Source organism: Chelon labrosus, assembly GCF_963514085.1.
Source record: "Chelon labrosus genome assembly, chromosome: 17".
Classification (NCBI taxonomy): domain Eukaryota; kingdom Metazoa; phylum Chordata; class Actinopteri; order Mugiliformes; family Mugilidae; genus Chelon; species Chelon labrosus.
In genome coordinates this window covers 18,304,490-18,331,389 of record NC_140350.1, presented here as the reverse complement: position 1 = coordinate 18,331,389, position 26,900 = coordinate 18,304,490, and the positions used below count along the sequence as shown (strand labels likewise).

Here is a 26,900-nt window from a genome sequence, read left to right as displayed (position 1 = left end):
TTCGGTCCATACTCCAGACTTTAGCTTTGTGAGTGAAAAGATTTTCTTGGCTGTCTGGAAACTTCAGCATCTCAGATCTGGTATGGGGTTTCTTTCTTTCATCGTTATCATCCTGCCACAGCGCAAAAAGTTTCAGAGTAGCGCCTCTACGGGGTTCCATGTGGAGTCCGATCAGTCTCTAACTTCTAGTGTCTCCACAGCTCCACAGGAGGAGTCAGGACTTTAAAGTCTTTCCTCGGGGGAACTCTAAGACGGACAACTGGTGTGAAAGAACTACCGAAATGCAGAGTTTCAGTGGAGGAAAGAAGAGGAGAAGCACACAGGAAGTTTCATATCGATGGGAATCTGTAAAAGGAGATAGGGGATAGTAGGAAAGGCAGTGTTGTTGCATCTCTCTTCCCCCCCTACTCCTCTGCTCAAGAGTTCATCTAACAGTGTGTGTGTTCACTCAATGAGTTCCAGACCTGCAAAGGCGTAGAAAAATTCCCCCCAACCGTCCCAAACCCCAAACCTAGTGGGGCGTGAGTGGGGTCTACGGGCGAGGCTTTTCTTCATCTCATAAAGGCTCACATTCAGCAGGATCTCAAATGCTGGTCAAGCACGCACGCACAAAAGCTCTTATCCCAAACAAACCTGACTGCCACGAGTACTTGTAGGAAACTGACTGAGAGGAAAACAGTGGTTTTTTTTGGCCACTCAGGTTTCACACACACAGTGACGTTGGAGATCCGATCAATGGTGCAGTTAAATCAAGATTGTAATTCAACATCAACAATTATTCAGTGTTTCCCTAAAATGCTCGGCTCAAAGTCTTAGGAGCACGTGGATGAACATGTTCTAGCTTGGTTCACCAATTTACGGTTGCTTCAGGTCATGTTTGTCTATTTTTTGCATTCAAAATGTCAATGAGTCAAGTGTAAGAGCTTCTGGTTGAGAAATCAAGATAATACAGCAAAGGGGAAACACAAGGGTTCACTTACTTTACTGTTAAACTGTTAGTTTACCCAAATTGTAGGGAAATACAGGGTTACGATCTTATTCTTCCTCTGTTTATCACTGACAATCTATAATTGTGTGTCTGCATCTAAGTGTATTACTGGGCCTTGGGGTGCGACACTGTGTGTTAAACTCTTACCTGGCAGGAATGGAATGATTCTGCGCTTCGGGTCTTTCTGTCCTCCTTCCACCGGGAATTTGTCCAGCAATTCCATCTGAAACCCCACAATTAATTAACAACATATTAGTATGCAAAGCGTTTACGCTAACATATACAGTATATATACATAAATAAACAGGACGGCTGGAGGTGGTCAGGGAGGAACTGCAGATTTTATTTTACAAATCTACAGTTCCTACAAGGAATTCGTCCCATACGGGTCAGGTCTGCCAATGATTAGGAATGCACTGAGCAGATGGTATGGTTTTCCCCTCTACTTCATATGCGGCTGTAGCTAAGGGGCTGTTAGCAGCAAGGCACCACTGACATAGTGGAACATTTCGGTTTCCATTATTTTTTTAAAGACCAGCGAGCGGCGGCGGTTCCCCTTTCGTCTAAATAATAACCCTTGCTTGTTCTTTCTAGCTGAAGAGGTCGTCTTTTTTTGTGTGCGCGTTTCAGGACATACGGATGTTGATGCATGTGTAAACAAATGTGCACATATTGGTGTGTGTGTGTCTTTAATTCTACTTGCAGCAGAGGCCAATAAACTGACACCTGGTCATGCTGACCCAATGAACTCTAACTCACTTTCTGCAGTGTGCTTTTCTGACAACGGCTATGCACCGTCTTCACTTATGAATCCTTGAATGATGCTTGAGAAGAAAAAAAAAAACGACAACACACTACCTCCAACAAAAAGATTCAAGATTAGAAATTAACGTATTTGAGTATGTGCTTGGAAATCTCTTTGATTGTACCCTGACTACACAATCTAATGCTAAAGAAATATAATAACCAATGTTCAAATTATACAAGATGCATGTTATTTAATCACTGTTGTCACAGACTGACGTGTATGCAATGGACCATGACAGGATATTATTTATCATTTGCACCAAGCAGTCCCAAACATACTGAAATGCACTTGACCGTGACCTGGCCTAACTGCCAGGGTAACAAAAAGAGACACTAGAGTGTATTGTGTAGGTCTCCCTTGTGCATCCAAAACAGCTGTGGCTCATCAGAGAATGAATATGGGCCTTCTGAGGGTGTCCTGTGGTGTCTGGCGACAGAATGTTGTTAGTGGGGGCCTTTGGATCCTATAGGTTGAGGGGAGGGCATCCCACAGATACTTGATCAGTTTGGGATCTAGTGAATTTGAGCTGGTTTTCATGTTTTCTTGAGTTGTTCCTAAAGCGTTTTTGTGTGTGTGCCTGTGTCGGGTTGCATCCTGCTGTGGATGGCTGCTGCCATCAAGGAGTGTCATTAGTATGGGGTGGGGGTGTCTGGTCTGGTCTAGGTGGGTGCTACATGTCTAAGTAACATCCACACGAATGAATGCCAGGTCCAAAAGTTTCCCAGCAGAACGCTGATTTGTCACAAGAGGCCAGCGGGCATAATGTTGTGCCTGATCCGTGTATATCCAGACGTTCTTGAGGTTATGCAAAGCAGATTTTGTATTTGGAGTGGTGATCTTGCTCAACTCCTACATGACAAACAGACGCATCCAGATTTGCCACGAATGCGAAATGAAAGTGACTCAAAATATAAACTGCACACCAAAATACAAAAAGAGTTAAAAAAAGAAAAATGATGTTGATTCAATGTTCTTTGGCAACTTTGAAAGAAACAATACGTTAGCCTGAGCCAAAACTAACACAGACCGGACCGGAGGAGATGTATGAGGTGAAAGGACTGAGAGCTTATGTAAAAGGCACCAGAGCCAAACAGTCTTTCCTAATGCATTTTATGAATTCCCTCAGTCTAGTCGGAGGCGATGTTATACCTTAAACACGAACAGAGTGGTTCTGTAGCTGTGCGTAATTTACCGTCTGACCACAGACACAGACGGCATTTCCCTTGTTCATTTGTCGACAATCTCATTTTAACCTCCTTTAAATGTTTAATGAGCTTTCCAAGCCCTTCCATGACCCCAGCAAATCCAGCAGTTCAAGGAAGCCACTAAAATGTTTGACTAATTTACTCTCACATCTCAAAGGGCGTCAGATAGTTTGGGTTCTCTTTAAAGCTAAGCTGAGATGGCCAGTAACAGTTAGGGTTAGGGTCATTTCATAATTATTTAACAGTATTTAAGGAACTTAAAAAAATAAAAAATAAAATAAGAATAATTTTCTGCCAACTGCCAGTACTGTACATAACTCCTAATTAGTTCTGATGGTGAAATCTATGTCCCCTCTTAAACAACAACTAACAAAAACAATAAAACAAAGCGGTTTGGAAAAATGAGTCTCTCTGTCTACGAAAACAAAAAGCGGTGAGTCAGTTTTGTATCTTGAGTTTTGCTGTTTCCTAAGATACAACAAAACCAAAAAAATTTATTTAGGAAAGGAGGGGAAACAGCACTAAACTCATAAAGCATCAGTCTACAGTACTTGGGTGACAATTACGCAGTACAACCTTAAGACGGACGAGAGACAAAGAGATGGCCGGGCGGAGGGAAAGACAAACACAGAAAAAAGGCCAGTGCCCCCACGCACTGTAATTGTTCCCATGTGTCTGAGAGAGCAGACACACCCGAGACTCTGCGTCTGCCCCGAGCCTCGTATCTACTCTGTAATCAGAAACACTCAAACGAGGAGAGGCGCACAGAGAGAGTAAAGTTATCTCTTTAACATACCGGCTACATCATGGAATCAACATCAAATATTCATGCTCTAAAGGGAGGAGGAGGAGGAGGAGGAGGAGGAGGGGACAGGCCGAGGCAGGGCACAGTCAAGCTCCACATGGTTTTCCAAGACTTTAAATAACAAGCTGCCGATTCCATCTCAGTCACAACAAGATGCATACCACATGGCTTGTGGGCTACTTTTACAATGACCAAGTCAAAATGCTCTACATACATTATAAAATTATATATCCACAATGCCAGTCAGCCAGGGTTGCACATTCTGGACAGTAGCTGCCGGCTGCTACCCTCAAGCTATATTTTTTATAGCCCTTCTATAGCTTGTTACATACTCCGCGAGATGCGAGAAATTTAAACAAGAAAAAAAAACAGTTTGGGCCAAGTAAGCCAAGTTTATACTTCACGAGAAGCTCAAGTGCCGAACTCCGGGGAAGTCCTCATAGGGCCCGCCCACTGCAGCATACGTCACACTCGCAAAGCTTTGTGAGGGATGAGGGAGACAGACGACTAAAGGCACCTTTCTTATTATTTTCAGATGTCGGTCAACAGTTTTGACGACAGTGTCCGTCGGATCACGGCGTTCATTCAGCATGCACCTATGCCAATCTCTACCCAGGAGAGATTAGCAGTCACACTCCGAATATTAGCATCTGGGAGCTCACAGAGTGGCCGCTAGTACTACCACACCCACTCCAATATCTGCCACTCAAATATGAGAACAAGCTGCAAGAACTCCCAAATGAGGTCTGCAAGAACAACCTTCTTGCTTCTCGTTGAGTATGGAACAGCCTTCACTAATCTAGCTCGCTATAGTTTTGCAGCGGCTCACACACTTGACTGTGCATGCCGGGAAAGATCTCTCAATCTCTGACTGGTCACCCATCAATCTGTCATTGTACTGTACATTAACCAAATATTTAAAACTTACAACAAATTTTTTTGTTGTGAATGGCACGCAATCTACCCGTATCACCATGGAGATCTACTGGTCGTATTTGGGCACCCCTGACATAGATAGTACATGACAGAAGCAATCAACTCCAAAGAAATCCAAGATTCTACATATGTAGTTTATGGAACAGCCTGCCGGAGAACCTCAGGGCCGCAGAGACTGTTGATGTTTTTAAAAAGAGGCTCAAGACCCACCTTTTCAACCAAGCTTTTAATTGATTCTCTTAATATGTTTTTATGGTACGTCAGAAAGCATTTTATCTATATTGTTCCTTTCTTTCCCATTTTACAGTTTTAGTCCCTCAGTTTTTAGCAATTTTTAGTTTTTAGTAGTTTTTATCAGACTTTTTATTATTTCCTTTTCTATTTTTATTTTAATTATACGTTATAACGATATGTTTTAATTTTATGAGCTGAAAAGCATTTTATCCATATTGGTCGTTTTAGTCCTCGGTTTTTAGCCCCAGTGTTTCCTCATGGGGGCCGACCACACTGGGAGTTGTGGCTGGTCTACTGACGGGGGTGCTGTCCTGTGGGCGGCTCTGGCCCTGGTGGCTGGAGGGCTCTGCACCTTGGTGTGGGGCCTCCTGTCTGCCCGGGTCGGGGCTGTCTCTATGGCGGTGCTCCCTACAGTCGTGGGCTGGAGGCCCTCTCGGTGTGGTCGGCTCCCAAAGGTGGCTTTCTCCTTGCGCCGGGTCTTGGTGCCCGGCCATGTCTCTTGTGGGTGTGTGGGTGGGGTGTGTGGGACATGTCTGTGGTGTGTTTGTGTGTGTGTGTGTGTGTGCGTGTGTGTTGGGGGGGGGGGGGGGGTGTTTGTGTTGCTTTTAAAAGGCATGAAAAGTGCAATATAAATAAATTTTGATTTGATTTGATTTAGTTTTATATAATGTTCTTTGTATCAGTGCCAAGCAGAAAATCTAAATAACTAAAACTGTCATAAGTTCTGTTCAAATCCTGATATGCAGTGTACAAGTTCCTTTCAAAAAAAAACTTCTGCAAACATCTGCAAATAAGGAAAAGCTGAACAAGATTACTGTATCTACCTAATGAGTTGGTTAATTATGTTACAAAATTATGTAAACACAATGCTGATCAGAATCAAAAGCTCTTTTAGTTCCAAGTTGGGGATCAACAGAAAGAAAAAAGCAACGCTTTTCACCGTCTGTCAATGTGCCTGTGATGATGTAATCCTTTAAACACTATCATTTCAACCAACTTATTCTTGCTTATTCAGAGACGTTAACGTAATCTTGCAAGAGGCTATCATTTGTCTAGTCTACATCCGCCTTAACTACATCATCAGCATTCAAGCAAAGACCTAATAAAGAAGATCTAAGAAGCACGAAGAATGGCTGCTCTCTTTGCAGAATGCCCATCTCGACAGTCCTGTGATCCTTTGACTCCGCTCACTGTACATTCATGTCTGAGGTCATTTTTAACCCTTTGCGGGAAATCAAACTTTTACTGAAACAGCCCCCACATTAATCGTTGAGTCGTTATTAAGTAGAGAGAACCACTGATGGGCACCGATCCCAAATCGGCCCATTTGTCCAATCCGGTTCCTTTTTATTGACGTCGGCAATTTTTCCGACAATTGCGCATTGCAAAACAATGACTTCATGCTCAACACGTCGGCGCTGCTGCATTCCCGGAGAGGGAAAAATGGTCCTGAGCAAAGCTTCATTTCACAAAAGGAAGGTGACAACAGTTGTTAAGTGTGTGAGATTATATTTTCAAGTAATGGTGGAAACAGCAGAAATTAAAATCTTTCTCTGAAGCAAGAGCTTAAATTCCATGCGTATGACACTCTACGCCACACAATTTCCAACCAAGTATCCTGTTATAAGAACATTAACGACACGTAGGCAGGCTTAGCAGTTTTCTTTCTCTGGAAACAAATACAAATATCAACTCATTTAATCTTTTTATAATCTTCAGTTTCGATCTGAGACAGTATTTTATTCTTATTAGGTGCTTTCCTTACATCCCCTGCACTGTGTTTGTTGGGCTTAGTGTTGCTATAGCAAGTTCAAATCATCTTTCAGGTCCCAGGCAAACAGAAAACGGAGGACCTTATACATATACACATTTCATTTAACAGTAAAAATGTGCCCGAGATAGGAATCAAACATTCAATATGTCATCTGTGGGATGATCCACAGAGGCCCCTCCCCTCAAGCCATAGGACCCAAAAGCCCCCCACTAACAACATCCTGTTGCCAGACACCGCAGGACACCCTCAGAAGGCCCATGTCCATTCTAAGATGAGCCACGACTGTTTTGGAGGCACAAGGGAGACCGACATGATATTAGGAAGGTGGTCATAATGTTATGCCTGATCGGTGTACAGTGCATAAAAACACAAGAAAATTTGCAAGTTAATTGACGAGGTATTTTTTTCAACATGGTGCGAAAAATACAATCCTGGCAATATTCCATCCTCATCTATCAAAGATAACTTCAGTTCTCATTGCTTTAAGAAAAGCTGTCCCCATTAAAACAGGTCTGCTGGTTACCGCAGATGGAAAATATGTGACAGCTGTGCAAGTAACATTGTTTTCTTTCTTTCTTTTTTTTTCCTTCAGCTTTAAAGTAGAAATGTATCCTACATCCAAAGCAACTGGGAATATTGGAAGTCTAACCTCATGAAGTTGAGGAATGGACACGTGTGCAGTTTGGAAACTGTTCTCAGTGACATAGACAGAAAACTGCAGAGCTGCTGGGATGACCCCATGGCAAAAGAAAAAACACAGCATTTTCCAAACTCTTTCCATCTTTCTGACGCAACAGTACAGTCAACTTTTATGTTAGCACATTGAAACTTCATAGGGTTTATGTTAAAATAATCTGGATTGCTTTGTTTTTTAACTTGAACTGAAACTCCATTAATTAGTTTATGGGATCCTGGTTCGGATGTTGCAGGACAAAGCTAGAGGAGAAGAAACAGAAATATATTGGGTCACCTATTCTCAGGAACTGAATGCTGCCTGTAATTATAAAGCAGACTATGTGGTTAATGTGGCGGACCCATAGACCACCCTCTTGCGTAGGCCAAACTGACGGTATTTTCCCTGGGATATGGGCAGCGCCATCTTGTGAGTTTAGAGCCAGAGCCTGTGCAGTACGGTCTAAGAGTGGAGCCACGCGGAGGACCACACTTCCACCAGACTCACTCGCGTTTTCGTTTAATTAATACTGCGCTCTGCTCTACCTATCCAAAAAAGTGTCACTTAAACATGCATCAGTGTTATATTAACAACTTAAAATGACAGAAACCATCTCTGAAAAAAAAAAAAAAAAGAAGCTATTTGACGTGTATTTTAGTGTTTTAATTTGACCCAAGTCCCAGTCACTAACATGGAGGGGGTGGAGCTTATAACCTATACTGCAGCCAGCCACCAGGGGGAGCTCTACTTGCTTTGGCTTCACTTTTGAGGAGCAGTTTCGCTGTCCATCTTTATACAGTCTATGGGTGGATCTCACTGTTAATGAAAGCACCGCTTTACTCTGGCAAATGGGTCAATACAACTACTTTTAAGAAAGTTAAGGAATTATAATTATCTGATGACATCTTTTGTATGTCCCCCCCAAGAGTGCTTTATCTAATCTAACAAAAAAGAAATCACAGTGATAACTTTTAAAGTGCTGCTTTTTTGTTAATGTTTCACAGCTGCTCATATTTGTTTTTTTATTATTTACAATATGTAGAAGGATAATATCCTTTCCAGTGGGATTCACCTTTAGTTAGTCTTAATACAGCACATCGTTATTCACTGGGAAACGTACATATAATAATATAAATACATTTCTATTTTTGTGGCTATATTACCCAACCCCTGAGTGAATAAACAGTCTGCGCCAGTAATCAAACCCAAAGCACATGTTTGTGGTTGAACTGAAGAATCAGCTGCTCGGTGTAGTCGTACGCATCACGTGCCGTACGCAGTATTTACAACATCGCCTTTTCTTTTCTACGTTCGCATAACTGCCAACTCCTCATAAATCACAAGACAACAGCGTTAAGCCACCGGCTGAGATGACCTCAACAGGAGACAGGAAAAAGGTGGCATGGTGCGAGGGAGGAGAACGGGAAATGAAGAAGTGGCAACGGGAAGACTTGAATGAGTCAGGTCTTTGTCACTGTCCTGGCCTTGCACCTGGTGATGCCAAACCGCTGACGTTCTCCTTTATCATAGCCCACAGTGCAACAACAAACTAAAAGCTCATGTAAAAACATTCAATTCCACAAAACACTGGTGTAATGACACTTAAAACCTTCCAACCTGACACTTTTCTCTAATACTGCATTTTCTTCAGGGGGCAGGCTCAAAATACATTAATGCCAAACCTAACAAGAGATAAGAGAGTCTTTCAGCAATCTCTCCAATTAGGTTTATCTATATCTCCCTCACCACTGAGAGCCCACCCACAGGCTGTCAACACGGCAGGAAGCAGCTGAGCGGCACGGGGGGAATGCCCAACGCTGAAAATACATCACAGTGTATATTCCCACCTGATTCTACGTCACATATGCTGATGAAATCATTATGAAATGATACTGCTGAAAATAATCTGGGACAGTTATATTATTGTTAGCCCACAACTCTCAATGACATTTGAACGTATAGTGAACTGGTAGTTACGCGAACTTGTACCACTCACAAAACCACGATCTAAAAATGTCAAATGCAAAGCAGGGACGGAACTTTTATTTGCTTAGATAAATAAAACTGAAGAAAGTGAAAGACGATCAACCTGCTAGCCTAATTATACAGTAAATTAACCCACACGCAGCAAAATAATGCACTGTTGCACGAGTTTAGGAGGTCAGTATGGTCGGATCATATTTTAATATCCTCAAAAAGAGCTGTTTTTAGCCAATCTGTGTACATTATACTACAAATATTACTGTCTATATGCCAGCGTATGCTATTTCACTTTAATGAGGCCCCACTAGCAGAAAGCCACTATTAATCAAATAAAACATTACAAGTGTTACAGTATATGAGCAGATTTCTAAGTGTTCTGTTGGCAGTCTTTAGACGCTCAAGTGAAACAAATGAAATCAGTAATAAAATACTCCACATGCTTATGTTTAACATTACACTTGCCGCCCCTTGCTGGGGGGGCATTATAGTCCTTTATTTCATTGCTCATGCTCTGACCATCCTGATCAATTAAAAGGAATTTAATCCAGTTAGGGTTTGACAGAAGGCTGTGCCAAAATTGACTACATGCTCATTAAAACTGGCAACTGGCTTTCTGGATTTCCTGGAGTCCGCGCTCTCTAGGCTCAGACGTGGCCAGAGCCCCAGATCCATTACCTTCAAAAGAGGAAGGGAAACGAGGACGCTAATGAAATTCCCTCCTCGTGCAAAACACACGGAGAGCGTGACGTCCGAGAATGATTCAGACATTTCTGTGGTCATGAGTGCGGTCGCCGCATTCATCGCTGTCCTCCATTAACATCGCTGGGACGTTTTCCGACTCCTCTCGCGCAATATAATTGCCAGTGTCATATGGGTGGAGCAGGGAGAGGCTGCTTACAAGTAGCAGGTCCAGAAGGGGAGAGTCTTGTCTAATGGATACGGTTCCTCCATTCCCTTGACCGATTATGCCCATCTTTGCCAATTACTAACTTGCAACTTCACCAATAGTATAAAATGAAAACCACAAAAAAATAAGAGGAACTCACCTGCAGGTCAAAGAACTTGCTGTAGCGTCTGTAAATGATTTCTGTGCTGCCATCGCTCCAGGACACTTTGATGATGTAAACCTGGCAAACCAAAAAGAAAAATCTAATGACTGGAACATGTCAAATGATAAACAGTCATTACAGTGATAACACAAAGCCCCTGAGCCATCACTCCTGACTCATAGCCCCAGTTCGTTGGCAGAGGAAGGGCAGGCACTCGTCTGGCCACATCTGGCAGCAGTCAATGCCGTCCATCCGTTCACATGAAAGTAAACCGATTATTTCAAACTAGTGCATCACTTCCTGCTTCCTTTGAGGATGCAGCACACCCGACTCTTTATAAAAATAATGCCTTGCGATGCAATTCAATAAATATCAAACTAGATCAATTTGTTGTTACCTTTGTAACATGAGTAGCCCTAGGTTTTAAAAAAAAAAAGAAAAACGTTTACACGTAACAGCAACTTCAAACATCGTCATATCAAAAGCTGTGACACATCTTCATTTAATCAGCCTGAAAGAAACAGTTGTTCATTCTCTTCTCGGAAGGAGAAGTGGTGGAGAGAGGCAAGGAGGTGATTGGAAACTCCCGGGTGGCTCACTGTGTCTGGCTGAACGCTGCTGGCCCCACTCCCAGACCTTCTCTGGCCTTGTGCTCCATTTCATGGCACTAGAATTCAGACATGGCCATGGACGGACCAACTGCAGGAGCTATTTAGACAAGCACGGAAACGGTCTTCATTGTACATCCATGTTCAGAGTGGGTGCAAGCTTAGAAAAACAAGAGGGGAATCTATTTCAGGTTATCACCTCTAGAATGAAAGGTAGAATGAGATTTACTTGTGCTTGTCTGAAAAGTGATTAGGACAAATGTGCGGAAGAAAATAAAAGCTATAACTTTACCAATCAAAGCGCTTGTAGGCAAAAATCTCACATGTATGAATATATATATATATATATATATATATATATATATATATATATATTTTTTTTTACTTTCTACTTTCTACAAGATGAGCTCTAAGCTGCTTTTTGTTCGCTCTTAACCACCCCTCAGGGCTCTGGAAGGTTTAAGGTGTAGCAAGAGCAGCAAAATCGCAGACTTTGGATGCACTAGGGAACAAACTGACAGATGGGGAAGATGCGGGACTACGAGAACTCCGTGTCCTTGACCACCGGCACTCACAGCGGTCCACTGGCCTTTCGTCCCAGGTTTAATTTTCACACATACACGGGTGCAAAGCAACATACGACGACACGGCACGCACACGGAACTAACACGAACACCTGCCGAGGCCTTGGCTACGGTTCTCACGGTTGGCCGCTCTTGACCGCATGATGTCATGGGTTATTCTGTGTTTGCAGGCAAATTCACCCACGTCTAGCTCCCACGACTCACTTTCAGACAAAAGTAATGAAAGCTTCATTGTGCACGAACTGCAGAAAAGCTTTGTGCTCTTGTCTCCCACACAAGCTCTGCAGTGGATGCTGTGAAAGGACAAGTTCTTCTTCTTCGTCCCCTCCTTTTATTCGGTCCCCTAAACAGTAAACAAATTGGAGCAATACAATATAGATCCTTGAACCGGCAAAGACATCGAACCCCAAAATGTTATCACCTGGTATCTTTTACACAACAGAATATCATCACTTTTTTGCAGCAATCCTAATTTTTAGTAGAGGGGGGAAAAAAGTAGTAGTAGTTCAAGTTATAGGCCCAGGACTGGTTTTGAATCCCAGGACTGATAGGAAAAAATATGCAGAGGGTGGAGTGAATGAAAGAGCAGCGCTTTCCCCTTGACATCTATGGTTAATGTGCCCTTAAGCAAGGCACTCACTCAACCGCCTGAGCTCTCGGAGCACTGCACCCGGCTGCCCGCTGCTCCGAGCGCGCTCACTAACTTTTGTTGCGTGCCCCATTAAATGGGTCGAATGCACAGAATCCATTTCCTGTGGAGCAGGAATAAAGTATTATCTTCTCCTTCGAGCTGAATCATAAATTAAAACTGCACTCTTAAAATGAAGTCATGAAACAACAACAAATGCTCCGTGACATGTGGTAATGTTTAAGCCCATCCCATGTTCAAACACTGGCTTCACTCAGATGACCTTAGAGAATCTGTTAGTTATACTTCCTTGTTTGCAGTGCCTGGAGGTATGTATGTATTTATTTTTTCTAACTGCACAATCTGAACTCTGTCCCCAAAGGGATTAGTCTGCATGGTTTGCGGGCTGAGGTTTTCTAGGACCCTCTTCTACGGTGGCAGCGCTGGAAGAGATTTTGTCAGAATCCAGTCTCTGGTTCGGGAGGTAGTACAATGCCAATATGGAAAATTGCAATTGAAAACGTGCAGACTGAGGGAGGGTCATAGGTCACTTGAATGATCCTTAATGGATCATTCAACAACCATGGGTGGGATTAGATTCTCTAAAATCTCAGAAAATCTCTCAAACCATCTTAAGTCCATTGTTTTCCTTCCCTGTGTTGGTTGTTAAAACCTAATAGCCTATATCAGTTTCTCCATCAATTGTGATTTTCACAGTGAAATCACATTTTCATCTAAATACTCTTGAGTATGACTTGAAGTTTCCAAAAATCTGGTCCATTTCGGCTGACTTGACTCAACTGTAATTTGACACTCTCTTTGTTGGTTTTTACTTTTCACAACAGGATAGGGAGAATAGCTCGATTCAGTTCAACTCAGGCAGCAAATCCATGCTGTAATTATTATAATAATAATAATAATAATAATAATAGGGGAAAAAATGCTTACGTAGTGTTTGTTTGGATTCCTTCTCTTCTGGACATCTTGCACGGTTACTTCTTGCACAGTGCGCCGTGGCATGACGTCCTCTTCTTTGTGGCTCCGGTTTAAAAAGAAGAAAAGCAGATTTCCCCCGTTGGGTTTTTACGAGCGATCACACCCGAGCCGGAAAAAAAAAAAGTTTGCAACGCGACGCTCCTTTGTCATCCGCGCCGCTACGATCCGTGACCCCCCGACTGCAACGAACGCCGCTTATACCTTCAGGCAAACAGCGTCAAATAGTCTGTGCCAACATTAAGCGAGAAGTTAACACTCGGTCGGGTACCTCGTTTTCTCTCCCCCCCTTCTTTCCTGTGCCTTATCCCGACCCGCTGACGGCTCCAACCAAACTCCCAGCCTATCCCGACTCGCCCACTCCCATTCGAGCAGCGTTTATGTCTCCGTGGACCAACCCTCCAGCGTCAGAGAAAACCACAGGCTGCTGGAGGATCACTCAGCCAAGGGTTCAATCCGTTCACTTAAAGCTGTACCGCTGCATGTGCTCAGTGACACCCATACAGTAACAGCAAATAGTTTTAATGTCAATAAAAAACAGCTGCAGTCTACTATTTATGTTATTTCTGTTTTTTTTTTTTTTTTTTTACATTCACTCTCTGTATTAGATAAGAGCTTGATTCTGCTGTGTTTCAAGTATATTCAGGGATTAAATCATACAAATGTGCATAGGCAAATGTTAAAATATTTCTCAAAAAGCAGTGATAAATGTAAATATTCATACAACTAACCTAACTTTAACTTTACCCCCTTTGTGGTTGACATTTACAGCTCCAGTTTCAACCAAGCTAGCCTAGCTAATAGCTAGTTTTCACTTTTAACAATGTGTATTTTGCTGAATATAGTTTAGCCATGTATGTTTTTTGATGGCCATGTATGTTTTTTATGGCTAGTTATTAGCATCAACCATTTATGGCTAGTTATTAGCGTCAACCATTTAGGGCTAGTTATTAGTGTCAACCATTTATAGCTATTTCTTAGCATCAACCATTTATGGCTAGTTATTAGCGTCAATCATTTATAGCTAGTTCTTAGCATCAACCATTTATAGCTAGTTCTTAGCATCAACCATTTATGGCTAGTTATTAGCGTCAACCATTTATAGCTAGTTCTTAGCATCAACCATTTATGGCTAGTTATTAGCGTCAACCATTTATAGCTAGTTCTTAGCATCAACCATTTATGGCTAGTTCTTAGCATCAACCATTTATGGCTAGTTATTAGCATCAACCATTTATGGTCAGTTATAAGCAACAACCATTTATGGCTAGTTATTAGTATCAACCATTTATGGCTAGTTATTAGCATCAACCCTGTATGGCTAGTTCTTAGCATCAACCATTTATCGCTACTTATAAGCATCAACCATTTATGGCTAGTTATTAGCATCAACCCAATATGGCTAGTTATGAGCATCAACCATTTATGGCTAGTTATTAGCATCAACCATTTATGGCTAGTTATTAGCATCAACCCAATATGGCTAGTTATGAGCATCAACCATTTATGGCTAGTTATTAGCATCAACCCTGTATGGCTAGTTCTTAGCATCAACCATTTATCGCTACTTATTAGCATCAACCATTTATGGCTACTTATTAGCATCAACCCATTATGGCTAGTTATGAGCATCAACCCTTTATGGATGGTTATTAGCTTAAAACATTTATGACATCAACTAATTATGGCTAATTATTAGCTTCAACCATTTATGGCTTGTTATTAGCTTAACATAATTTTAGCTGACTACCAGTTAGTCTTAAGTGTTAACAGTATTTCTTTTGCTTACAATAATTTAGCCATGTAGCAATTGCTTTCATGTGTTTTAAACCATTTAACTACAGTATTACTATAACTGGCCATTCTTCAACCATGTATTTCTAGTCAAGATCCTAACTTTATTTAAATATTTAGTGTACAATTTTAACAAGGTTCATTTTTCTTCTAGCAATTCAACTTTGTGCCCATTGCTTCAGCTGTTTCAACCATTCACTACTTTGGGATGGCTATTCAGACTGATATATCGCTTCATTTAATCCATCATTTAGCATTAGCCATCATGTTTAGCCAGTTGTTTAGCTATCTTCTCTGGGTGTTTTCATTGAACCAATTACAAAATACATTTTTCAGATGTAATGTCTGATATACTGCAGTTACGTGCACACATAATAAGGTTGTAATTTCTGTCTTTTCAATTTAGCACTTACATTTTTATGCATGACTTGCGAGTTAAGAGGTGAAATGTGAGATGAGTGGTGCAGAAGTGCTGAACAAGGATTCATAAACAGCAACATGATCTACCTTTTAGCCTAAATCCACCGGGCGTTCTGTTATTGGCTAAGGTAAATATTTACTCCTAATAACTGGGGAGAAATGGAAAAAGAAATTAGGCAATAAAATAAGTAGGAAGCATTGACTCATTGTGTCTGCATCACATCCTCCTGGCTGAATGTGGTTTCCTTTCCAGTCTTAAAATGACATGACAGGTATACTGGAAATGTACTATTCTTGAATGAATAGTGTAGTCAATATTTTTAGCTTGTATTCTGTTCAGTTTATGTTGGCAACACAAAGGAACCGGAAATAATATTTAAAACATGTATCACTGCTATTATTTCTAGATAGTAAGACCAAGGCACAGCCTTACTTGACAATTTTGTTGCAAAATAGCTCCATCTTTTGGTTTTTTGTACTCATTACATTAATGTTGTACATGTGGCAGTCCTCTCCTGTATGCAGAAACACAGCCATAACGGAAGAATTTCTGCAGATTCATATAAAATATAAAAAAGATGGCTGAATAAGTATAGCAATTACATTACAGCAAATATAATATAGCACTGACAAGTCATACAAATGTATTGACTACTCAATCCTACATTATAGTTTGAGCTGTAATGGGAAACAGAATCCACTTATGCAGAAATGAAAGTATGAATTTATTACAACATACAGATATAAATCGACTGCCTAAAATTAGTCCATGTTGTGAAATGGAACATGTTTTTAATAGAAAAGGAGAAGAAAAAAATATAGGAGTCATGAATTTTCTGTTTTTAGAATTGTTTTGTTTTTGTGCTATTTTGACAGAAAATGATGATAATGATAATACAAACGTATTCAGAAGGAGAAACTGAGAGAATGTATCATCAGTTATTCAAGAGTTGGCAAGTACAAGCTTGTAAGAAAAATACATTTCTGTTATTAGAAAGAGAGACTTTAGAGGTTTTAAAATGCCAGTGATATCAGAAAGAAAACCTTTGAGTGACTATAACACAGAGGACAAAAAAAGAGGAGGAATAGATACAAAAAACATAAGAAGGTGCTCCTTCATAGGGCAGAGAAAATTTAGAACCAACATAAATCATTATTAACACGTTTACGCTATTTCATGTATCGTATCTTAAAGTCACAAAGACTGAGAAGTTGTATAAAAGATGGGAATCAGAGCTCATATGAAAGGTGAAGGGTCAGTACCATCACACATTTGCAGCTCCAGATGCGATGTAATGCAGGAGAAGCGCTCCTGCAGCGGTAAAAGATATCCCAAGGCTTCTCCCTGAGCCACCGGCCCTAAGTAACGGTAAGGACGGATGTTGAAGATCTTCACGCAGTGCACTGAGCGAGACAGAAACAAATATTAAATCATTGTTTTCACAAGATTAAATCCTTAATTTATCCAATTTGTATAACTTTGTCTTTTAATATTTTATTTTATTTCTCTCAAAGAAATAACTGACGCTAATGCCAGCAATGACTCAGTTCAGTTCACAGACACCACTGAGAATATTTGGACGGATATTCATATCCATTAATTCAGGTTGCTCATATTATTTTACTTTAATGGGGACGAATTGTGAGAAACTGAGTCACATTTGTCGTTCTCTAATCACAGAAGCGGTTGAGTCGAAGAAGAAATTGGTTCCCAGGAGAAAACAGCTTCAAGGTTAAATGTAAATGTGAAATATGAGTCTGGCTGATGAGTTAAAAAAATGCGTACGGTCATGAAAGCAGAGGTGTTGGACACCTTTAGAATTCATTTTACTTTTAGCGACCGCAACATGCAGATGAAAATGTTCCTAGGCTGTGCATCAACTATGAAATGTGGAGATATCTGACTTATAATTGCTCAATTATAATACCAAATGGACAAGCAAAGGCTCCAGACCCAACAGAAAACGTGTCTTGCCCTCTTTGTTTCACCATTCTGCAGAAAAACCAGCGAGCTGCCAACTTAGGAAACGAGCAACCTGAAATTAGTCTACCATCATTAAATCCTATGAGCTCCTAATGATCAGCGTCTCACCATTAATGTGGGTATCATGGCGAGGTAATGTGTCTCTGTGATGTCTAATCATGTCTGCGCTTTACCCGGAGATGAAAGGAGCTGACAGTACATGTGTTCTACTGATAATACAGTTCAATTAGGGGTAGAGGCAAAATGAGGACTAATGATGTTTACTCATCATTCTGGAGGCCTTATCAGCTCAGGGCGGTCTCAAAGCACATTTGCTCTCATGAGCACATAAACATGGAAATATACATCGCGAATGGCATTCACGTGCATTTTGTTTGTCAGAAATACACGTTGCTTTGTTCCGTAATGGCGGCCCCTTTGTAGGGATCATTATTCACCAGCAGCCTTTGATGGGGATTCGCATGAAGACAGGTCCCGGTGTTATAGAGGCTAGCAAGGGTTTAATGGAGTCTCAGCCCTCTTTTTTAACACCTGACTAATCCGCGTCTAAATTACTGCTTTTGTGACCCCACCATATTAATCTAGCCTCGCTCTTGGCCTCGCCATGACCTCTTACACTACATATTACAGGAAATTATTTGCGGAGGTAAGAGTATAGGATTACAGTGGTTTGATTTGATGACACCAATATCTGCTAAATGGATTTTTACAGCAAAAGTAGCAAGAAGCACAAGATATATTTATGGCACCGGAGGATAAATCTTAATGATTAATTTTTTTTGTCTACTAGCACCAAAAGTACTAACCTTTTTACGGATTTTCTACTCAGGGTGGCACAGTGGTTAGCACTGATGCCTCAAAGCAAGAAGGTTTTGGGTTCAAATCCACTGGCCGATTGAGGCCTTTCTGTGTGGAGTTTGCATGTTCTCCCCGTGTCTGCGTGGGTTTTCTCCAGGTACTCCTGCTTCCTCCCACCGTCCAAAGACATGCTCGTTAGGTTCATTGGTGATTCTAATTCTAATCCAGGGTGTACCCCGCCTCTTGCCCAATGACAGCTGGGATGGGTTCCAGCACCCCCACTGAAATATGGGTTAGTGCAGGCCTGTAGATCTTCTGGACAATGAACTACTTACTTTGATCTAGAATATTTATGACCTCAATTTTCTGAAATCTCCCAAAATACCGTAGCAGCAAAGTCCTTCACCATTGTGTTACCCTGTTCTGTGACACTGTCGATGGTGAATGTTTAAATGAAAATCCTCAAGACCGCCACTTAAACATTCTTCAGAAGTGTGCTGGTATTTCCATTTTCCATGCACACACTTTTAAATACTGTACCGCCACTTGTCCTTCTTACCATCGCTGAGAAGTTTGACCCCATCATACTGATTGCCAGCTGCGTCCTTCTGACTCACTGGGCCCGCCAGAGAGCCGGCGAATGGAGTGTTGACGATACCGTAATCATCACACACCAGGTCCACTGCTTTATGGAGGCCATTAGCTCTGTAGGAGGAGTAACAGATAAGACTGGTAATACTTTGCCATCTCAAAAAAAAATGTCATAATTTCATCTACAGTATACTGTAGATCACAGATTTGGTCGTTAAAAGTGTGCTGTGCTGTGAAATCACCTCAAATGGGGTAAAAATGTAAATGTCATTTAGTAGTTTTTCTCTGTGATGTGAAGCACTTGCCATTCCACATTAATCTATAACCAATTTGATCACACAGCAAGAACACAACCGAAGCGATACAACGATTAGGTTTGGAGAGTATGCATCTCCGCCTGCATGTTGCAGCAACAGCAATTGTTTAAAGCGCAGAAGTGCGATCAGGGGGATTCACCTTCTGGAGTTGAAGCTTCCACATCCGTGTGCATCACAGGCCCGCACTCTGTTGTTGGGATGACCCTCGCAAAGCACACTCCAAGCTCCAGCTGCAACGACAGGCAAATGTACTATATCAATTTATACTTGATTCCCAAAATACACCATTATCGGAAGCTGCAGCACTGCATACCAAAAGATCAAGCGTGGGGGATGATATATTAAAGAGTATCTTAAAGACCTTATTGTACCATATCATCCCAGCAGATCACTTCGGTCTGAAAGTGCAGGCCTACTTGTGGTTCCTAGAATTTCAAAAAGTAGAATGGGAGGTAGAGCTTTCAGCTATCAGGCTCCTCTCCTATGGAACCAGCTCCCAGTTTGGGTTCGGGAGGCAGACACTCTCTCTATTTTTAAGGTCAGGCTTAAGACTTTCCTTTTTGATCAGGCTTATAGTTAGGGCTGGACTAAACCATCCCTTAGTTATGCTGCTATAGGTCTAGGCTGCTGGGGGACGATGCACCAAACACATGTCCTCCTTCTTTCTTCTCTCTCCTCTCTCGCATCCTCCACTTTCTTTTCTCTGGCACAGAGCTCTTGCCCTCTAATTTCCTATATACTACTAGTCATACAATTCTGTGCTATTACTATGTAGAATGTTTACTGCTGTGTGTGTCCCACCCCCCCTTCCCCCCTCTTCCCCCCCTTCCCCCCTCTTCTTGTGAGTATCTCTGGCCTGGAGTGGTGTGTTTCCTGTGGAGCTCTATACTACATCTGTTGTCGTGGTCTCATCAGCCTGCCTAGTCTTCATGGAATCCTGAAGTTATCCACTCCTACCTGAATGAACAATTCTCCAACCTGCCTATGATTCCTCTTACATTTTCAAACTGTCATGTAACATCATCAGTTTGTATCATAAGATTCCACATGTACACTTTAGTCAGATATGTGTATCTATGACAGATGTATGTTTATCTTGCTGTTCTCTTCTCTTCTCTCTTTGCTGTTCTCTTCTCTCTTTCTTCTGTCTGTACCCGGCTGGCCTTAGGCAGATGGGTCCCTCCATATGAGCTGGGTTCTGCTTGAGGTTTCTTCCTGTTAAAAGGGAGTTTTTCCTTGCCACCGTTGCCTTCAGGCTTGCTCTGGGGGTTTCAGGCCGGGTTTTTGTAAAGCGTCTTGAGACGATTTGTATTGTTATTGACGCTATATAAATAAAATTGAATTGAATTGAATTGAATTGAATATTTAAAAACGTAATGTCTGAGTCACCGTATGTTCTATTCATGTGGAAATAAGGCCAATTACAGCAGAAAGACACTATTCAAAATGGCATCCACTGATGTCTTTTCCATCGGTTGCGTGTCAGACACTGATACGGCCGAACGCCCACGCGAGCGTTTTCATGAGTCAGACAAGAACGGTACCAAAGCTAAAATATGTAAAATGGTAGCACATCTCAAACTTCTTCAATACACGACAAAATGCTCACATTTCACTTGTCAGTCTATCACAAAACATGCTTCCACGTTTCGGTGATATTAAGGAGAGTGATAACTGATATGTGGTGGTACATATTTGCAGTCCCATGTGTCACTGTACCTTGCATGCAACACTGCCTGGTCTTGGGCCCTGAACACTTGTCTTTCAGGTACTGGCCTTGGCAGATGAATCGGTTTGACTGGCAGATGCCTCCTAGTCTGGTGCAGCCGGTGTCGCTCCTCGGCCCCGGTGACACCCTCTTGCTCGTTGTCTTTTTGGCCTTCCTTCTCAGAGTCACAGCCTTGGCTCTCCCGCCATTAGCGCTCGTGTCATTTCTCCTCACCCCGATGTTACCGTCAGCGCTCTTGTCAGGGCTTTGAGGTTTACTGTCCCTCTTTTCATGTTCCAAAGCACAACTTAACAGCACATCTTAGGGAGAGATGAGAGGTTAGAATTTAAGGGAGGGAGGGAGGATTACGTTTCTAGGAGGAAACTTTCTAGGTTTAAGGATTAAATCAAACTTTTGTGAAACTTATATTTGGAATAACGGTCGATTTTGGAGTTAGTTATTCAGTGTTTTGACTTTGATATTACACATTTACTTACTGCTCAGATAATACCACATAAAGGATGCTTCTAATATACAGTTTATATCAATCAGGCATAAGATTATGACCACCTTCCTAATATTGTGTAGGTCTCCCTTGTGCCTCCAAAACAGTTGTGACTCATCAGAGAATGGACATGGGACTTCTGAGGGTGTCCTGTGGTGTCTGGCAACAGAATGTTGTTAGTGGAGGCCTTTGAGGGGAGGGGCCTCTGTGGATCATCCCACAGATACTTGATCAGTTTGGGATCTAGTGAATTTGGAGGCCAGGTCAACACCTTGTGCTGTTTTTCATGTTTTTTTGAGTTGCTTCTAAACCACTTTTGTGTGTGTGCCTGTGTCAGGCTCCATCCTGCTGGGGATGGCTGGGGACTATTGCTTCAAAATGATGTCATAAAGCTCGTACATTAACATCTGACAAGTGGAAAATTAATTTATTTCCAAGATTATGCCTGTGATTAAATATTTGTCAGATATTGACTAATGATATTCTCTTAATGTTGTTGGAAAACAAGTCACCGGGTAAGTCTAAGCCCAGCGCCTGGGCGTACTCGTTGAGAACTGAGTCCATACAGACAGAGAGCGCCATATTTCATTTATTCAGAGTGTGTTCAATCCTGACAGCACACTAATTATCCTGTTCAGACACGAGTCTTTGATCTTCATTAACCTCAGACGCACAGAAAATATTTCAATCACAGCGCCCTGGCACAGGAACACACACTGGTCTCAGTGATTGAAAGAAGCTGCTTATCACTAGAAGGCCTTAATGAATGAGAGATGGTTAGGACGAACAGCAGGCCGTGGTATAGAAAAGCAACTTTCCTCGGCATGTAGTGGGGGTCTTTGGGTCCTATGGGTTGAGAAGAGGGGCATCGGTGGATCGTCCCACAGATACTTGATCAGTTTGGGATCTAGTGAATTTGGAGGCCAGGTCAACACCTTGTGCTGTTTTTCATGTTTTTTTTTTTAGTTGTTCCTAAACCGCTTTTGTGTGTGTGCCTGTGTCAGGCTGCATGGTTAATGTTAATTACTTCTCCTGTTAGTGGTTTTAATGTTGTGGCTGATCGGTGTATCTTAGGGCAACTTTAACTTCCAGATGTTTAGTTTGCCTTAACAGAGCAATGCAAACAGACACAGACATAACACTGACGGGCCACCATGTGTCCAATAACTCCACTTGAGTGGATACCTCTCTTGCCACTGCACGCCCGTGTCCACTGTGCATCATTTTATCTCAGTAACGAGGCGGCTGTCTCGTTTCCATGTCGTTCAACAATCCCCCAGAGTTAGAATGCGCCTTAAGCTTTTCACTCAGATGCGATGATGTAATGTTGCATTAAGCACTCAGTCATGCTTTAAATGTGTCATCCACTTGCGCCAGCAAACAGTCTCTGTAGCGCTACCCCCCCGAACCCCCCAAGGTTTGTGTTTACAGGAGTTTACAGCCTCCTAATAGGGCTCAGTTCATGGTAATTTACAGGGGCAGGCAGACATTTATACTCCATTTATTGTTTCCATAATAGGAAACTTATTAGTGTACACTGCTGAATGGAAAATAGCTGTGTGTATGAGCGTGTGTGTAGCTGTGGCTACAAATGCATGACTATAGAATGTGTTTGTAGATTTTGTGCATGCATACACTGATCAGCCACAACATTAAAACCACTAACAGGAGAAGTAACATTGAGCATGTTGTGACAATTCAGTGTTCTGGTGGGAAACTTTTGGACCTGGCATTCATGTGGATGCTATTTAGACATGTACCACCCACCTAGACCAGATCAGACACCCCCACCCCATAGCAATGACACTCCTTGATGGCAGCAGCCATCCCCAGCAGGATGCAGGACGCACACAAAAAACGGTTTAGGAACAACTAAAAAAACATGAAGAACAGCACAAGGTGTTGACCTGGCCTCCAAATTCACTAGATCCTAAACTGATCAAGTATCTGTGGGATGATCCACAGAGGCCCCTCCCCTCAACCCATTAACAACTAACAACATTCTGTTGCAGGACGCCACAGGACGCCACCCTCACAAGGCCCATGTCCATTCTCTGATGAGTCACAACTATTTTGGAGGCACAAAGGAGACCTACACAATATTAGGAAGGTGGTCATAATCTTATGCCTGATCAGCGTATACCCCATATGTCATAATGCATCTAAATACAGTGTACCTTTTGTAGTAAGCAGTAGTATAGTGTAACAGGCTACTTACAGAATACTAGAAATGCTGCTATGAGAGAGACCCTCAATGACATTCTCATCATTCAAGGATCAGAGGTAAAGAAAATCTGCAAAATGAAAATACAGAAAACATATAAAAGATCAGTTCAATACATACAGCAGGCCAATGAGTCTATAAGGGGAGATATGTACCTATAACGTGCACCAGAATAACCAAATCAAGCGCATTCTCATGCATTAACTAACCTCAATCAATCAATCAATCAATATTTATTTGTATAGCACCTTCCAGCACCCAATGGTGCACAAGGTGCTTTCCAGGGTAAAACCTCAGAACTTTACATATGAGAACATGAAACCATACGTACCAGAATTATGGAGCGGTCTTGATGTAGCTGCAGGCACAGAGAGCAGAAACACAAAGCAGGGACTGTTGGAGAACCAGCCCGCTGTGGAAGCTACAGGCCGGGCCCACGGGACGTCCCCCCACTGTCAATATTGATATTGGCCTTTAGAATACACACCCATTCACTGGCAGGAAAAGGGAGACTTTATTGACTTTTTGTTGCTATTCTGAATGCTACATAAGAGTTAGTTACTGGCATTCAAAAAAGAAAAAAAAAGTGACGCTTGAGCAAATAAGCTTCCAGTTCAATTAATTATTTGCTTTGCTTCAGTATTTGGCTAAATATAATTACGTCTTTGTCAGAGAGTAACACAATTACAATAAGGAGGTAAATTAAACTGCTCCCTGCATTGCGTTTCGCACAGTTGCAGTGAACACGTAATAAGGACATGCATTCCTTTCGTGGCTTCAGTTACACCCTCCTCATACAAATGAGGTTAGTATGTGAAGTGCAGCTGGCAGGCATAGGACGGTTGTGTCAAGTTTAATGAGACAACAATGAAAAAAATAAAAGAAGTATCATTATATTCAACACACGAGCCTGGCATCTATTATGAGATAATTGGCTTTAAGGCCTCACATGAGGCAATGGAAGTCAATCAATGGTATGAATTTCCTCTTCTCCCTGTGGGAGGTTGAAGAGTAGGTGCGTGGATGAGAGCTGCGAAGAATGCTGATTAAAGAGCTTGCTTTGCGCCGCATGTAAGACGCGAAAGGCAAAGACGGCAAATCAAGTTTGCTTCGAGGTTACGTGCTTGGTGATCCGGGCCGAGCTGTGGTAATTTTGAAAAGAAGGAATGAGGTAAAAGCAGTAGGGATGGTCTGGATTTGGTCTTCATTTCAGAGATGCTACACCTTGGAGCTAGCTGTCTATAGGCATAATAGTCCAAGATATACATGATTATAAAGCTGGTACATGTCTTTGTGTACTTGTGCTCTTTCTTAAAAATGACTTTTTCCAGCGCATTCAACACCATCCAGCCCCTGCAGCTGAGAGACAAGCTAACGGAGATGGGAGTGGACTCGCACCTCACCTCCTGGATAGCGGACCATCTCACTGGGAGACCTCAGTATGCCAGGTTGGGGAACTGCAGAGTCATGTCATATGCAGAAGTTCTCAGTATATCCAAAAAAGTTTCAAAAAAGGCAACCGGACTTGTAGAGTTGCCTTTTTTGAACCTTTTTTGGATATATCATGACCTGGATGACTGAGAACCTTCACAGACAGAAATTCTCAGATGACACTGCAATTGTGGGGTGTATCAGGGATGGATAGGAGTACAAGAATCTGGTGAACAACTCTGTCTCATGGTTCTGAGTGAACCACCTTCTTATCAGTACAGCTAAAACCAAGGAGATGGTAGCGGATTTACGGAGGTCCAGGCCTCACCTGCAGCCCATAACCATCAACGGGGATGGTGTAGAGGTGGTTCAGACCTTTAAGCACCTGGGTCTACAGCTGGATGACAAACTGGACTGGTCGGCTAACATAGACTCAGTATGCAAAAAAAGGTCAGAGCCGTCTCTAGTTCCTCAGGAGGCTAAGGTCGTTTAATATTTGCCGGAAGCTCCTGGACATGTTCTACCAGACTATCGTTGCCAAGTGCCCTCTTCTACGCTGTGGTGTGCTGGGGAGGCAGCACTAAGAAGGAGGACACCTTGCGGGTGGACAAGCTGATAGAGAAGGTGGGCTCTTGTGGTAGGAGCAGAACTGGAGCCCCTGACAATCGTTGGCTATCTATCTATCTATCTATCTATCTATCTATCTATCTATCTATCTATCGATCTATTTATCTATCTATCTGTCTATCTACCTACCTATCAAAGTGAATAATGTCACCACTGCAGCAAGGAAACTGATTCCAGAAATGAAGGGCTATTTGATTTCTGTTTGCTCATTTAAATCTCTCTCCGTCCATGTGTATTTTCTCTCTTGATGTATTGTGGTGCAGATGAGGTCACTGTTGAATATGAATGCTTTTATTTCCAATTCGGAGCTGCCGACTCCATCTGACTTACAATGTACTGAGTGCAGGAGAAAGGACTCAGCAGCAGCAGCAGCCGGTGGAGTGTTGATCCTTTCACAGCCAAACGGACTTGATAATCAAATAGCCGGGCAGCGGGTAAACACTACGGTGTGGAATTTGAAAAAGGCAGGAGTGAGTTAAGGAAAAAGTGTGCCAGAAACGTCGTGAAATTAGGAAGGAGGAAGAAGTCAAACCGTAAGACAAACTGCTCCTGCTCTGGCAGGAGAAAGGCTGGTGTTGACTCTGCGAGAAGCCTTTGATAAACACGGCTACTTAAATAGAAACATGCAGCATATTCTTCAAACTCCCGGGAGGATAGAACTGACATTTCACTCCTGCTTCTCTGTCAGTTCGTTTCTGGCGTTTCAAGGGGAGGCAGAAGAAGAGATGCCACAAGTGTTTCCTAGCAACAGTTTGCTGCAAAAACCTCCTCCTCCTCATCCTCCTCCTCCTCCTCCTCCTCCCACTTGCTCTCCCCCAAACTCCCTCCTTCCCTGAGATACGAGTTGCAGCAATGCACCACTCGCTTTAGACCTGAAATACATTCTAATTCTCCTGACTCTCCCTCCTTCTCCATCCTGCTCCCTTCAGCAGACTGTCAGTCCCGCATCAAATAGCATTCAGGCCGCTGTCATCTGTAAAGAAAGAGCGCGCAGTCAGGCTATTCCCCGTGAAGGTTGAAGGCGCCGCAATTGAGAAACAGTTTGTAGGGAAAATATTGAGAGAACGCGGCGATATTTCACTTTTTACAAGCTGAGTGGCTCCTAGGTATGACCCCCTTTCATTAGATTCTTTTTTCTTTGCTACTCAGGGGAAAGAAACACCTAAAAAAAAAGGTTCTGTAGTCGTGGACTGGAACAGCTCTCAGGGTCTAAAATCGGCTTTTTTGCGACAC

The 26,900-nt window shown here is 42.2% G+C and overlaps 1 protein-coding gene across 3 annotated transcripts in view; it reads right to left on the bottom strand.

The window, feature by feature from the left end:
* sh3pxd2b (SH3 and PX domains 2B) overlaps nt 1-13,682 on the bottom strand; it is a 34,972-nt gene extending 21,290 nt beyond the window's left edge. Inside the window, exons 1-3 of one of the 3 annotated variants that reach the window (XM_084564448.1) lie at nt 13,224-13,682; nt 10,453-10,533; nt 1,136-1,211 (exon numbers count right to left, since the gene is read on the bottom strand). In XM_084564448.1, coding sequence (XP_084420574.1) covers nt 1,136-1,211; nt 10,453-10,533; nt 13,224-13,295 — 229 coding nt within the window. In that variant the 5' untranslated portion in view covers nt 13,296-13,682. The remainder of the gene's footprint in view (nt 1-1,135; nt 1,212-10,452; nt 10,534-13,223) is intronic. The other 2 variants (XM_084564446.1, XM_084564447.1) reach the window with 2 other exon arrangements.
* Nucleotides 13,683-26,900: the final 13,218 nt, after the last annotated feature.